At 37.8% G+C, this 16,479-nt stretch overlaps 1 protein-coding gene across 7 annotated transcripts in view; it reads right to left on the bottom strand.

Annotated features, from left to right (window-relative positions):
* Window positions 1–6,839: 6,839 nt before the first annotated feature.
* The window catches only part of BIRC6 (baculoviral IAP repeat containing 6), a 153,986-nt gene continuing 144,346 nt past the window's right edge, over window positions 6,840–16,479 (bottom strand). For all 7 annotated transcript variants that reach the window (XM_081943436.1, XM_081943438.1, XM_081943442.1 and 4 more), the window contains 5 exons: window positions 15,225–15,386; window positions 14,685–14,762; window positions 13,688–13,876; window positions 9,656–9,790; window positions 6,840–7,526 (listed from right to left, as the gene is read on the bottom strand). In XM_081943436.1, coding sequence (XP_081799562.1) covers window positions 7,347–7,526; window positions 9,656–9,790; window positions 13,688–13,876; window positions 14,685–14,762; window positions 15,225–15,386 — 744 coding nt within the window. In that variant the 3' untranslated portion in view covers window positions 6,840–7,346. The remainder of the gene's footprint in view (window positions 7,527–9,655; window positions 9,791–13,687; window positions 13,877–14,684; window positions 14,763–15,224; window positions 15,387–16,479) is intronic.

Raw genomic sequence — 16,479 nt, 5'->3', positions numbered from 1 at the left:
AATAGGAACCCGGCGCCAAGCATCTGAATGTTGATTGTGGGAAGCTGCAAAAGTCATAACTGCGAAAAACAGTCAAAAGTCACATTTTTCACTGCTGTCGTAACTTTGAATGGTCACTAAATGAACTGTTGTAAGTGGAGGACTATCTGTACTGCATCGCCGTCAAGATACCTAGAATGATGAGTCTATCAGACATGACAAACTGGGCTTGAACAAGAGAGATTGTCTCCTGGGGTAGAGCTCATTATTACCTGTTCGTTTGAATGCCAATTCCCCAAAAAGCTCATTATTCATTACGTTTGTGGATTAGTTTTAGAAATATTTCCAACAGCTTTCCTCAACCAGGCCGGCCACCCTCCTAATGTATTGACTCCAAGCACTATTAACCAGCATAAACAATCTCTTCATTCTGAACCAAACTGCAGGATTGAGTTAACCTTGAATAACTGATGTTCTTCTCTCTGTATAAAACAACCCTTTATTTACTTCTAAAAGGAAAAATAACTTAATTCATGTCCTCAGGTTTTGGATTGTGATGTGCTGATCTCACACTGCTATGCAATAAGTAGAGCAATATTGAATTTTTGGATGTTGTAAACCAAGCCTTCTCTCAGCTAGCAGAGCAATGAACTGGAATGATGGGGAGGTACCCATATTGAGAAAGGCTGCTTTAGACAAAGGAAAATTGTGGCAGAGATGGAGAACAAAAGAACACTACAGAGCTATTTTAACTCCTGGAGATAAATAAGCACAAAATTGAATGTAGTTAGGTCATGATGATTAAGAAAAAAATCACAATATTTATGTCTTTATCTGTTAACATAATATGACAAAGATCTGAAACCTTGGAAGATAAACCTAGTTAATATATGATAAAAGCATTACCTATGAAGCAAAAGAATTTTCTCATTCAATCTATTGTTTTAAAACATCCATGTTAGGTGATTTGCTTTATATTTTGTAAGGCAAAACTGTATTAAGGAGATTTGAAGAGGCAAAATTTTTGCATTCATTTGCACACTTAAAATATGTATAAAAGTACTCAAGATGTATAATCTGCTTTTGTATATATTGTTACTTGGTGCTCTTCATCAGCAAAAAAGGAAGTTATAAGTTCAATATGAGCTAGTTTAGTGTAGGGATAAAAACATCAGGCTAGAAACAGGAAGACTGTAAATTTTAATCCTGTCTCAGGCACAAAGCCTACCTTTAACCAGTCAATCTCTCTCAGCCCTAAAAAGGAAGCAATGTCAAACCATTTCTATAAAACCTTGCCAAGAAAACTGCAAGGAGTTGTCCACACAGTCTCCAAAAATTAGACATGATTGAATGAAATAAAAAAGGTCAATATATCCTTCTAAAACATTTTATTGTGAACATAATCCACCTTAGATTATTCCCAATGTAGTCCCCTGATGATGCCTGGAATGCCAGCTCCCATAAACTCCAGGTGGCATAATAAACAGTCTTCTAGAGGGCACCAAATACTGTGGAACTCTCTTCTAACTTACGGCAAAAATTTTACATCTCATTAGATGGATAATTATGTTTTCCAGCAATCAACCCTCATTACACTAAGCATAAGATACATGGAATAAGATACAAAGCATGTTAGTTAATGACAATTAACCAGCAATAGCTGTGCGTTTTTAGAACAAACTAGTGTGTCAGAATGGCATGCCAAATGCAAGGACAAAGCTAATAAATAAATATCAATATTATTTCATGCCTTTATTGGGAATGACATATTCTGCTTCAAAGATATATAAGTCAGGATGACTTCATAAATATTTAGTTTAAATAAGTTTATTAAAAAAAACTGCTTAAGATAGATATTGGGCTTAGATTCTGTGAGTGTATATTTGATTTTTTTTAAAAAAATTTGAAACACATGCAACACTTGGTATTTAATTATCCTTAGTGTAGCTTTTACTTTAAAGCCAATTCACTCACTTGGAGGGATGTTCTGGGAGCATTTCATAATTTTTAAACATTGTCCACTTTGAATCATTTTGTGACGATACAAACTTAGCCACCCTGGATTTCAGAACTATTATCAATAAATTAAAGCATACCAGCCCCAACAGAAATCCTTGGCGGATTCAATTTCATACATCAAATCATCCATCCATTACTTTGCTCTGATTCTTGTTTCTGACATGCACAATGTCTCCTTCATACATATGGCTTGGGGAGGCTGCTTTAGAGTGAAACTAATTCTGAAGTTTGGTCTTTTTATGGTATATTGTGTTTTCTATTTATAAAGACATACTAGCAATGTTACGGCTCTTCAGTGGGCTTTATTTAGGAGAGGATTAAAAAGTTGGGGCACAAAAATTAGGTAGTACAAGTTCCTGAATTTTATGAAAGGATGAGTTCACTTTGGGTGTAAATGCTGGATCGAGACAGAGAACGAATGAAAGATGCAGAGGTCGCTTCTAATTGACAGAGCTGTAATTTCAGAAATTCGTCTTGCTGCAGTCACTGAGATCAAGAAGGTGACCTTGAGAGTGAGATATTGTAGAGAAACGGTCCTTAATGGTTTGAATAGTGAGAAAGTCTAAAATCTTGGTCAGGTTCCAAGTTGGGTACCTCTGAATAGTGGGAGGATGAATATTGGTTGCTCCACAGAGGACCCGTCAAATGAGTGAGAGATAGGCTCACTTGTCGGTAGAGTTAAGATTGTAGAGAGGGCTGCCACTTGATGCTTCAACGTGTTTGGCGAAAGACCTTTGGTAAGGCCCTGTTGGAGAAAGTCTAAAACATTAGCCAGAGAGGCAGACAGAGGAATAATAGAAGAGGAACACCACTTGGTAAAGGCTGTCCAGGTAACATCGTATATTCGAGTCATAGATGGGTGTCACAAAGCTTGTATGGTTTGAATGACAGTCTGACAGCCCATCCACTCTCAGCGCCTCCTGCTCAACCTCCACACGGTTAGTTGCAACCAATGGGTCTGGATGATGGATCAAGCCTTGTGAGAGGAACAGCTTGTGCAGTGGAATACGCCATGGAGGTGTTACTGATAGCGTCATTAAGTCACCGAACCAGGGACGGCAGGGCCAATGTGGTGCCAGAAGGAGAATTTCTGCCTCTTTCTCTAGTATTTTCCGCACCACCCTCTGTATTAGAGGAGAGAACGCATATAGAAGGTCCGCAAAGCATCCACCCCATCTGACCCCAGAGTCGCATACCTGGTGAAGTATCGTGGAAGTAGGGCATTTTCCCTTGTGGCAAAGAGGTTGAGTACCGGTCTCCCATATCTGTGGGACAGCTCCCGGAAGAGATTGTGTGAGATGCTCCACTCGCCGTGGTCGATCTAGGTGCTACTTAGCCAATCAGCCTGAGCATTGTCGACACCTAAGATGTGTTCTGTCATTATTTCTTCCCATCGTTCCACAAACACAGCTAGTTGGCCCCCTATCGAGAGATCCTCCAGTCACTTTTGACATCTGTAGGATCGGTTGAAGCCCCCTCTAAAGGATTTCCTGGGAGGGTATTGCTAGAAGGTCCTATTGGACCTATCCTGCTGTTGATTGGAGCCCTGCCTAGGGTGAGACTGGCACTGCGGACGGGGGTTGGAGAAACCTTTGTCCTGCCCTCGAAAGGACGGGCGTTGATAGAAGGAAGATGTTCGATTGTCCAACTTGCGGAAGGTTGATTGAAAGACCTTACGCTTGTCTTTTGATTCCACTAATAAAGGCTCTAAAGGGGCCCCAAATAGACTTCCCCCAGAGAATGGGGAAGAAGCCAGACGCCACTTGACTCTGGCATCAACTTGCCAATTTTTAAGCCACAATAAACGTCTGGATGTGATGGTAGAAGCAATAGCTTTAGAAGCAAAGCGAGCTGCATTGAGCGCTGCATCAGCTGAAAATTCAAGAGCTGCTTTCAACTTATTTATATCCCTATGGGCCCTAGAATCCTTATTGGGAATCCTGTTCTAGAGTTGTTTTAGCCAAAGGAGAGCAGATCTGTTAAAAAATGAAGAAGAAATGGAAGCCCTAATAGCCCAGGCCAAAGCCTGGTGACTCTTGACAATCAATTGTTCCAAACGCTTGTCTTCAGGTTTAAGGGAATCCTCCGGGGCACTGGCAGCTGCATTAGGAGAAGCAAGGGCCACCACTGGCAGGTATATAGCGGGGATATCGAGAGCCTTAACTAAAGCAGGCCCTAAGTTATACAGACGTTTATCTAGGGCATTAGGCAAAGGACTGGAGCCAGGAGAGGCCCATTGTCTTTGTATCACATTCATAAATATTCTAGAAGGAACAACCTCCTTTTCAACAGTGCGTTTCAGAAAAAGAGGATCTTCCGAATCCTCCGTCTCTGGGGCTGCAGCCTTAGGAGCTGGAGTAGGCTTAAAGCCAGCAGTTTTCTTTGCCTTAAACAACAAGGACCGAAAAAGAGCAGGTTTAAAAAGTCCCACAAATGAAGATTGGGGCCCAGATCTTCATCCTCAGAGAGGTCTGAATCCCTGGGGGCCTGCTCTTCTTCATCCCCCACCGTGGAAGACCGAGACACAGAAAGTTTGGAAGATGCCTTCCCAGAGGAATGCTTCTTTTTACTTTTAGATTTGGAATCCACTTGGATTTAGAGCTATGGCTAGAAGATATCTTGCGCTGAAGCCCGGCAGCTATGCCTTTTTCAATGGCTGAGGATATAATGGCAGCAACATCTGGGGTTATAGTAGGGGCTGGTTGAAATCCCAGAAATCCCAGGGAGGAAGGCGCCTGATCTGCCTCAGGAGAGGGGCCTGCACCATCTATTGAGTCATCCCCGCTATGAGGATAATGAAAAACCCCTGTACCATTTCCTATCTGAGAAGGAGAATCTGGATCAGAAAGAGAAACCTCCGAATCAGAAGACAGATCCACAGGAGGAGGGTTATCAGGAGAGACCCGGATCACCTGGAATGGATGAGGGCTCTCTCTGCCACCTTGTATGCGCTTGCTGAAGTCTTGTGAGATGAAGACTTGAGCTACCTCTTTCCCCCTTTCTTAGCTGTCTTAGGAGCCTTTGCAAGGATCTCCTCAGCTGCCTCAGTTGCTACCACCCTTTTTCTTGAAGGCTGGGCTGATGAAGGACCAGCTATAGGGCTCTCTGGTGGAGAGGACTGAGGGGAGATTACTGCCCCATCTCCTGTGCTGGAAGCCATAGTTAGATGCCAAGAAGATAACAGCCACCCTCAAGAAAATTGCTGATTAAAGGGCCCCATTACCGACTGTTGGCTTCAAAATGGCACCCGCTGCTCTTCACACCAAAATAAACTGCCTCACACTTTCTGCTGGCTTAAAATGGTGTCCGCTGCAATCTCTGAGGGAAACAGTCAGCGATCCTTCTGAGGGCTTCGCAGCCACTGTGCTGTGCTTCTGACAGAGGCCGCAGGGTTTCCACCCTTTGGCTTGTCACCGGGGCAATTGCCAACAGTCCGAATTGAAATAGAAGGATCGGAGCCGCTCTGCTGTCTAATAGGAGTCTCCGACATTTTAAAACGGTTTTCCCAGCCGAGCGGCTGGCTCCGTAGCGTGGGGCAAAGCCCCTTGTTGAATTTGAGCACTCCCTCTGCCTGCAAAGATGGCAGAGGGTGAATTATTAAATTTTTAGCAATAGCCAATTAGTAATTAAGAACAAATTAGTCAGAGAAAATCAACTACATGTCCAGTCCAATACTGGCTGAGTCTAAAGCTGGGGTGGAGCAGCACGGAGGATGGTTTTATAAACTGTAGACTCAGCCCTATTGATTACTGGACCGAGTTATATGACTGCTGTCTCCACCAATCGTGGAGAAATGTGACAATCATGTTACCAGAGTAAAGGCAGGAAATGTTGCCCTGTGTTCAAATAATGTTATGTGGCTAACAATGGCTAACATGACATTAGGACAAAATTCATTCTGAGTAAGGGCAAACACCAAAATTTTGATGAAGAATTCACTTTTCAGGCAATATAAAAAGTTTCACTATTCATTTATAGTGCTCTCTTTCCACAAACGAAAGGAAGAAGTTAGTACCCAATACTAAGAATAAATGAATACATTGTAGAAAAGCTATTGATTGTAGCGTGTTTATGTGTGACTGCATTTATGATGGTGTGAAACCAAGACTGTTGCTATTATCACATCTCTGTTGCAATCACAGCTTAGTTTTAAAGCTTTGAAAAATGTTTCTATCTCTGCCATAGGACACATCAATAAGAGGTGCTTAATCTGAAATACATCTTATTTTGGGAAGATGATGGGGATAGTATTAATAAATAAAACATTGCCAACAAGTATTTGTAAATCTGTTTCTACTTCCAAATATAACTTTCCTTCTGTATTTCCAAATGTTACACATACTGAATATAGAAATCTATTAGCTTTGTACCATCTGATTACAAAAAATATTTCACCATATTGAAATTAATATTTGGAAAAAATGACAGGACAGCTCAATCATCTGACCCAGGGCAATTTGTAAACCTCTCAAATGAAATATTTGAGAAAATATTTCTAAATATTCAACTACTATTTTTTGCTTAATTTGAAAGCATAACCGTTTTTAAAAATACCTTTTAATAACGGGCAAGTAATCTTCAAAATTCTTCTATTGTGAGAAATATTTTGCCTGTTTGAGTAAAAATCACTGAGTTATTAATAAAAATTTTAAAAAGATTAATTCAGTAGTCCACATTTTGGCTGAGGTAAAACCATGTGCATTTATTTCAACTGCATTTTAGAATTAGTTAAGCATAAAATTAAATATGTTGACTGTAATAAATTCAGTCATACAAGTGCAAGTCTCCAACTGTAATGTATTCATGGCAAGATTATTAAAAAAGGTACCAGTAAATCATAAGACGGAGCATGTCCATTTGATCTTTATTGAAGTATACAGAAGGTTCTCTTAGAAATCAAATATGAGAATGGAGATATGGCCAAACGTAAAATCTATCAAATTCAGTGAAAACTGTCTGACTTTAAATAGTAGCTGTAAGAATGACCAATATATATTCTGTTACAACTGCCCTCACTCTACAAGTAAAAAAAAATAATAAACATTCAGTAAACATTCTTTCCTAAGGTAGCTTCCCTTATATAACAGTGATTTATCCATTCTTGTATACATAACTTTTAAACATACCAATCAGTGGTTCTCACAATTGGAAAATAAAAGCACAAAAAAGTTTACACTCTTGTACAGGTAAATAAAAGATCATCTTGAATTAAACTGTATATCCTGAAGGGCATATTAGAGTTTCAATTTCTTTACCTATTACATAATTAGCTTCTTAGATACAAATATTGACATATTTGGCTTGTGCTTCAAAGCCTTGTGTGTCTATCAAGTCCATGTCAACATAGCTCATAATTTGAAGTCACTTGGCAGGTCTTTACTGCTGCTTGGTTTGACTTGCTCGTGCAAGAGAGTGTCCTCAATACTAGTCATGGCACTGCATCTCTCGTCAGGATCATCCACATCTGGATCCAAGCCTTCAGGGCAGGGGAGTTTCTGAAGCTCTTCCCGCAGCTGAGCTGTGTGACGCTGTGCACAGAAACATAGATAGGAGAGGTTCTCTTTCACAGCAGTTTGAATTTGAGTCCCCATTACAGTAAAACCATTGTACACTTCATATGGTGTATAAAATAAAATAAAAATCTGGGGAGTAGTAGCTGCCCTATATGTCAGAAAAAAAATTCCACACAGAAAGGCCCAACACATGGATTAAATTCTTATAAGGTGATCATGGATCTGAAGAGGGCAGTGCTGCTTAGCTAATGCATTAACTAGTGGGCTGCTGCAACTATCTACTTGGAAAACACTGATAAAAAAAAGACCTAACTCCAGGATGGGCCTTGAAAAGCTGGAAATGCTTGTGTGACACTGGAATGAAAATAGAAAGCAGGAATTAAAAAAAAGTTATCACTTGTTGGAAATGGGATATAGAAACAAAAGCTCAAGAATAAAGGGATATTTGGGTGAAGAATTACTGTACTTCGTTCTTGAAAAGTGAAGGCAGGTTCTCTTATCCAGCAAGCCAAAATTACTCCTATTAAAAATACTGTTTTCCATAAAAGGAAATGATCATTATTTTAAAGTGCTTCAACATGAATATGGGGAGAACTAGGAAAATTTCAAATAGGGGCTGGAGTAGCAGTGGGCAAATCAAATGAAATGTTTTTCAATAGGCTAGGAAGGAGGAAGGCTGGAAAGTAAAGGAAGAAATGAAGTTTGGTCTTTATGGAGGAAAAAGTGAAACTTCAAAGATTTTGTCCAATTTGCTGTAGTTTCACTAATCCTTGAAGAATGAAGGCTAAATCCAGAAAGGTGACTGAACAAGGAGGAACAGATTGCATCTTAAAACCCCCTATGAGCAGAATGGACAGTGAATAAATTAAAATATATTTGCACTAAATAAAATAGAACAAGATGGAAAGAATGAAGAATTCAGAAGAACCAACAAGGTCTAAGAATTAATATAAAATCACTGTTGTGCAAACATATATTGAAGGAATTTAATGACAACTGTGCCTAGGCATATTTCTCTCCCCCAAGAAATTATGTTAGCTCCAGCAGATTCTGAATGAACTCCAGGCAGACATATTACCCATGTCTGTAAATCACAACAATTACAAAGAAGAATTTTATTAATCTGATAAATGCATTTTTAGTTTATTTCATGTGTTATATTTCAGCAGTTGTGGTAAGTAAAAGAATTGTGCAGCTTAGAATTAAAGTTTATATTTTAGACAGCTTGGAGAATATTACACATCTGCAAATGCCCTATACGGGTACAAGTAGGCAAAGTTGGATTTATTAACCCTAAAAATTACATCTTGAACTGTATGATGATGATTCAGGAATGCAGGCATTTCACTTGATTTTTGTTACCTCCAGGTAAGTATGTGAAATGACATTGAAAATCATTGGGTTTTAAGTGATGTTCAATTTCAAATTATTAGTTGGTTTAAAAGATTCAAAGCAAGAAATCTGCATGTATGAAACATAAAAGGGCCCTATCTTTAAGATAACTTGTTTCATCCACATGTCAGAATGCATAAAGAAAGAAATTGCAAGAATTAAGGTATTTTTTTTAATCTGACTTTGGTGGGGCAATCTAATGGGAAAAATTGTAGAACACATTTCAAAATATAAATGTTAAGAAAGTGTTTATTAGAACTTACATACTATGCCCAAAATGTGATTATACTAAAAGCAATAGAACTCAATATTCCTTACTATTTCTCTATAATATTTAGTCAAGGAAAGGAGAAACACTAAAACACTACAAGTTTTCATGGCTTCTGTTAGCATGGGTGGAAAAACATATCCACCTATTGATCTTCAGCATTATTAATCACTATTGGGAGAGAGGAAAAGGAAACATGGAGCTGTTTTAAGACTATAGTAGCCAATTCATAAAGATAAATGACAGGAACACCTTGAATAGAGAAAGGTCTGGTTTAGAGAAGGAATGTGCAATTTAACTGATATTTTACAATGTTTTCCAATGCAAAAGTAAGAAGAAAAAAGACAATAAAAACAATTCAATCTGACAAATTTAGTTTTAGTATGCATAAGGTGCAATTTTTAAGGAACTTCCTACTTTAATATTTTCACTCACTCACTTTTGGTGAAGATAGCCACGAATGCATAGGATTTTAGCTTCTTACCTTTAGAGCTGCAGCGTGATGAGACATAGTTCTGCCTACCCGTTTATCGCTGCTGTACTGCTGTATATCTGCTATCCACTCCTCACACTGAGCCATTATCTCTATCCTCTTCAAGTAGAAGTGTTTATGGATAACCTATAAAAAAAAAGAATAGGAGCAGAAATAAGAATTAGCTATTAATTTACAGTTTCACAATGCTTCTGATGTTCATGAACATGGAAGGAACTATTTCATTTCCTAAGTTCATCAGGCAAATGCAGTAGGAAAAGATATGGCTGCTTTAAAGCACTGCCGATAGACTCTGTTTGGGATGAGAAATGTTTTTTGATTTAAGCAACTATCTAAATAAGAAATTAGTTAATAGCTCTGTAACAATCTTAAGAATTGAATTAAATAATTAAATTGATTTATCTAATTGGTTTGAATAGTTTCATTATTAATTTCATTAATCAAAAAAATTCTCACATAAACTTATAAGAAGTCTTATCTTATGAGATAAGAACAAATGCTATTGTTTTCAGTTACAAAAATATAAGTTTGTACACTATTTACATTTACATTTGTTTTGTTTAGCAATCTTCAAAAGATGTGAGTTTACCATACATGAACCGGAGTATCTCAGGATATTTTCTATTTACCAATTTGCCCTATATGACTTTCAATATCTGAGTATCTCTGAGATCAATTGATGCTGGTGCAAATTTATTCTCACAAGAGGTAGAGGGAGAGCAATCGTGTGGCTTGATCTTTTTTTGGGGGGGGGAGGTGCCAACAAAAATCAGTTTGGTCTAGTGGTTAAGCCCTAGAAAGGAAGAGACAGTGAGTTCAAGTCCTTCCTTGGTCATGAAAGCCATGTGGGTGATCTTGGGCCGGTCACTTTTTCTTAACCTGACTCACTTCACAGTGGGGAAAATAGGAGGAGGAAGGTGTGTTACATATGGTCGTCGCCTTGAGTTACTTGTAAAAATAATAAAGATGGGTTATAAATAAATAATTTAAAACTCCATAATGAGTAGACTTACTTGTGCTCAAGCTCCTGTTCTTAGATAAATTTTCTGTATTTTAATCTGATGTTAAAGTTTTATTATATTAAACAATTGTTAAATGGATTTTAATATGTTGAATCATGAGCTTTTTTTTTTAGTTTACCAGCCATTCAACTGAGAGGATTTTAAAGAACTGAAAGGAAAGGAGTTATTTATTGAATTCCATGCAATACATTAAATTTAGTGCTTATAATTTTTTTTAAAAAAATTAAGTTTTTAAAAATTAAAATTAATTTAATTTTAACATTTAACCAGGAGTGTGAAGTAGACTTAGACACTTGTTCTACATGTAATATATAAAGTCTTGATAATCAATTACATGAAAAAAACCTTGTATTTATAAACTATATCTTATGCTTCTATTCTGATTTATCATGATATCTCCTGGTGCCTCAGACTTAAGATAAAAATGCAATGATGGATATGAAATTATCTTTCTATCATTATTCTATTGTTTTTATTTTTGTTAGTGTTTGTTTGTATTTGGTTTTAATTCTATGTTATTCACCTAAAGTCCCAATCTGATAGTTGGATGGTCATATAGTATATAATAATTAAATAAATAAGTAAATAAAGAAACCCAAATATAATTCCTACTGGCTTTAATTACAGTTAAAGTCATTCATGGTGTAAAAACAACCTCTCTGAATATTATTGACGATTGGTTAAGATTATAAAAAAATATAAGAAAATTTGCTATGAAAATGGGAAGATTTTGGAACATGTAGTTTTGCGGTACAATTGTCAAGCCTTAAATACAATTGAAGGAATGCGGGCACTCTATGTATTGATCTATTTATGTTTCTATTAGGTTAATTTAATACTACTATTGGACAAATTTCATTCCAAGGGACCAAAACCCATTAGGATTTTGCAGTAAAAGATGCCAATAGATATATCTATTAACTGCACACAATACTTTAGAAAATTTTGCAAAAAATACTTGACAACAGTACCTACTATATATACTATGTCAGAAACAAAAAGCACAAGGAGTTAAGTAAGCACTAATATATTACAATGGTGGGGGTAATATCACCAAGAGAGAACCACATATATAATCTTAAAACAAGGCCAGGGCTATGCATTATTTATTTTGGCTCCAAATGGAAGCTTGCAAGGTCACTTCAAAGTTTGGCAGTAAGTAAAGAAATGTACAGATAATGAGAGGAGAATAGGAGCCAACTATGTATTTCATTAGAATTGTCTTAAACATTTCATGGCCTTAAAAAGTGGAAGTTAGTGGTCTGGCTTGTTTTCATTGTATTTTAAGTATCAAAGCCCTTTTCTATGAAATGTTCAGTTCACCATTGTTTTAATTATAAATCAGTAATTCAGTTTCTACTCTTAACTTCTACAATTGCAAATGCTTTAGGAATGCTACTCCCAATTAAGCAAGTATAGTTCAGTGGAAACTTCATGGAAGTGAAGGATTTAATTCTTACTTTGTTTAGCAAAAACATAATTGGTCACCTAATCTCAAAAAACAACATATTCCTATTGCTTTCTTTCGGAAAAGTTGGCAAAAAGGTTAGCAGTTTGGTGGTTCGAATCCCTAGCGCCGTGTAACGGAGTGTGCTCCCGTTACGTGTCCCAGCTTCTGCTAACCTAGCAGTTCGAAAGCATGTAAAAATGCAAGTAGGAAGATAGGAACCACCTTTGGTGGAAAGGTAACAGCGTTCCGTGCGCCTTTGGCGTTTAGTCATGCCAGTCACATGATCACAGAGACGTCTTTGGACAGTGCTGGCTCTTAGGCTTTGAAACGGAGTTGAGCACCGCCCCCTAGTGTCGGGAATGACTAGCACATATGTGCGAGGAGAACCTTTACCTTTAACTATTGCTTTCTTTGACTGTATTATTTCTTTAGGATGTCCTCTAAACTCATATGCATAATTTGATATGGGATACCGAGCAATCAAATAAAATTAAAAAAATGTGTTGTTAATTTAAAATATGTTTTTCCATAAGATTATTTAAAAAAAATAATGTTAAATTTGCAGGAAGAAATATTATGTCTGTGATTCAGTTTTTCAAATGTACATGTTTTTCAATTGTACAAATAAGGTCATTGCAGAAATGATATAAATTGCTGGCAATGATATAATTTATTTATTTAGATTTATAAGTTGCCTGACTGCAAAATGCACAATATTAAAACAAGCAACAAGATAAAAAATAAAAATACGTAATACATATAAGTAAACAAAACTGAATGCATCCAAAGAATACACTATACATTACACACACACACACACACACACACACACACACACACCTACTTGCCATCCATCCAAAGAATACAGTATATATACAAATATCTACAAGCTGAGGCTTCCACATCTACCCATCCCCAAGCCCTGGGAGAATAGCTAGTTCTTTAAACAGATCTTTATGAATAATTGGCATACTAATATAATTAGTATATTAAAATGAGGTTTCACTTTATGTAATAGAAATTTGCAGAACTATTTTTAGTACTTTTCTTTGTGAGCAATTACTCTTGTAGGGAAAATGAAAGAGCTGTGTATTACTATGAAAAATAAAGTTTTAGTAAATTCACACATCAATATACAGATAATTCTCAATGTAAAGACCATTCAAAATTATTATGGTTCTGAGCAAAAGGACTTACAAACCTGCCTGAAACACCCCAGAGACACAGCAGCAACCCCCACCCCCCTCCATCCTGCCTCAGTGCGTCCTTGCAGGTTTTGGGTCTACTTCTTGTCCTGTTAGGTTCCCTTAGGTCTTGAGCCTATTCCCTATCCTGCTGACTGAATGAATATTACTTCTTAGCAAAGGCTTAGCAAAGGCATTTAGTTGAGCAGTGCGTGAGAAATAGAATAATGGCTTCTTAATCTATATGCCATATCTTCATGATAAACACATATTTTAGGTCATATCCTTAGCTAGGTTACATTATGGTGCAATAGAAGGCCATTAGATTTACAACAGTTAGATTGCCTAGAAAACCACAAACACAAACCTCTTTAAAACATGGGGAAGGATTTCTGATTTGTTCAAGCATTGCCCATTTAACTGTTGCTTGCCGTATATTTCCATCATATTCTCTGGAACTCTGTGTGCCACTTGGAGTTCCTCTAGATCTTTCGTAGCCTGGTTCATTGAAATAGGGCTCTGCAACTAAAATGAGCGATTGCACAGAGACCAGTACCTAAATAAAGAAAAAGAAATGTTTTATGTAGGTCAACAGTTATTAATGAAAACATAAATTTTTTTTCAAATTTTTAACCTCCTCCTTATGTGTATTTATATCTGTATTTATATTTGTATTTGATACTTATTGTTTGTTGTGTGGACTGTACACCGCCCCGAGTCCTTTTCGGGAGAGGGGGCGGTCTAGAAATTCGAAGAAAATAAAATAAAAATAAAATAAAAATAATTGAAACTTTCTCCTTTGCAGGAATCGATTCATGTTAACAAAATGATACTCTGTTCAGTTTCTTAAGTGCTTGTATATAACACCTTAAAAAGTAATAGTGTGCCTTTAAAAATGTTTTTAAAAGGCTCAGAAAACAGTTGATTCTGTTCATGGGAGGAGCACTTTGCTTGTGTTTTTGCCACTTTTTTCTCGTCAATATAGATCCATTTCCATTTTGTTTCTTAACATAAAACAATTTACATGATTAAATATTTTGTGCTACAATTCAGTAAAGGTTTTCTTGTTCATCCACAGACTCTTCCATATGCTTTCTGACAACCTACTGCAAACCATGGCTAAATATGTTTACGGTGGACACGAGTAACATGCATTTTGTAATAGAACTTATATTTAACCATCTTAACGCAAACACTCTGCTTACCAGCTTGATTTCAAGGCATCTGGGGCTAGATGCAATGATGGAAAGATTGAAAATATTCATGCAGTGATGTACGTGCTTCCTGACATTAGGTGCAAATGTTGCAGGATTTGTATTGCAACATCATGACTTATATGCACTAATGAAGAAAAAGTTACATACTTGTAAAAAGCTTGATGTCTGAGGATTCCATTTCTCTTCTGGTCTTCCATGCCAGGTATTGAGTATACTTAAACAAACCTGAAAATAAAGATTTTGAACCATTTAGGAGTCCAATCCTATAGGCTTCATAAATGCTACCACAAGCTTCTCTCCCTGCCCAAAGCTGATGAGTGTGGTATAATTTAAGAAATGTGTCTTCCTCTGTCTTCAAGGGGTGACTGGTATATTATAAAACCCATCATCATGATCTTCGGCTGAAAATAAACTCTGATCCTATACACTGAATTCAGAAATACAGTCAATATACAGAGGCTGGTTTCTACTTATTGGTGGATCTGAATATATAAATATACATATAATCTTAATAGTATTTTATGGGGCTTTGCCAGGCAACAGTATTTTATTTTACACAAAGCAAATTGTGATACTAGTATATTTTCACCCTTCTAAATTTAAACTGTAGATCCCAACTTCACCAAGGATGACCAGAAGATTTGCTTTCATCACACTGGTCTGCAATGAGTTTGACCAACTATTTACCTTGCCATCATTGTACAGGTTTGGATTGAATCTCACGCTGTGTCCTCCAGTTGTTTCCAGGTTGACAAGTGGAGGTGAATTAGGATAGTCTTGTGGAAAATACACATCAAATTCGAAACAACCATTTGCATAAGGTGTGTCTGCTGGGCCAGTTATCAAAACCTTTTGAAAAAGTTAAATTCAGTTATACTTAAGAATCAAAGGAAACCAGATCACAATACAAATTGCCACGGAAATTACAACTGGTTAATTAGCTAATTTACTTTTTCAAGCAATAGTCTTTAACTAAATTTACATTTACTCTTACTTCTGAATGGCTCTTTGGCTTCTTTCTCCCAAATAGACGGGCAAAACCTCTTTTATCTGCAGCTAATGATATTCCCTAGAGCAGCAATGGTGAACCTTTTTTGGCTCGCGTGCCATAAGTGGGGGGAGCGCAGGGGGGTCGTGTGTGGGCGTGCTGCACCCATAATGCAATGCGCGACAGCCCCCAGTGCGCATGCGCACACTACAGGCGCGACCCTCCATTTATTGCATCCTTTTTTTGCCCTCCCCAGGCTTCAGAGGCTTTACAGAAGACTGGGGAGGGTGAAAACAGCTCCCCATGAAGCCCTCCGGAGGCTTCAGGGACCTTCAGGACGCTTCCCTGAAGCCTTCGGAGCAGCCAAAATGACCTTCCGAGCAAACCGGAAGTCACTTCCGGTTTGCTCGGAGGGTCGTTTTGAGCACTCCGAAGGCTTCCCTGAAGCCTCTGGAGCAGTCAAAATGAATCTCCGAGCAAACCAGAAGTCCATTCCCAAACTACCGGTTTGCTCATAGGGCTGGTTTTTTTGCGCTCCGGAGGCTTCGGGGAAGCTCATGTTGCATCCGGAGGGCCTCCAGGGGGCCGGGGCGGGGGAGGCTCTTTTCGCCCTCCCCAGGTTACTATAAAGCCTCTGGAGCTTGGGGAGCGTGAAAAATGGCTTAAAAAAGGGTGAACTCAGCTGACCAGCGCGCACATGCCACCTTGCGTGCCCTGACAAATGGCTCCGCGTGCCATCTGTGGCACGCGTGCCATAGGTTCGCCATCACTGCCCTAGAGTTTTCACTTATCACTTTTTTTTATTTCAATGACTTGTCTCTCCTGTTTCCTTTTTGCTCTTCTGTCATCTTTCCATTCATAAAACTAAAATAAATTTAGGAGACAGCTTCTGGGAAACTTGTTCCCACAGGAACCTAAAAACTAGACTTGAAAATTGAACTAACTGAACTATCA

The sequence above is a fragment of the Natrix helvetica genome (genome assembly GCF_964273705.1).
Source record: "Natrix helvetica genome assembly, chromosome: 2".
NCBI classification, from domain to species: Eukaryota; Metazoa; Chordata; class Lepidosauria; order Squamata; family Natricidae; genus Natrix; species Natrix helvetica.
Note: the sequence above shows the minus strand (reverse complement) of the source record. Positions and strands in the feature narration are given on the sequence as shown.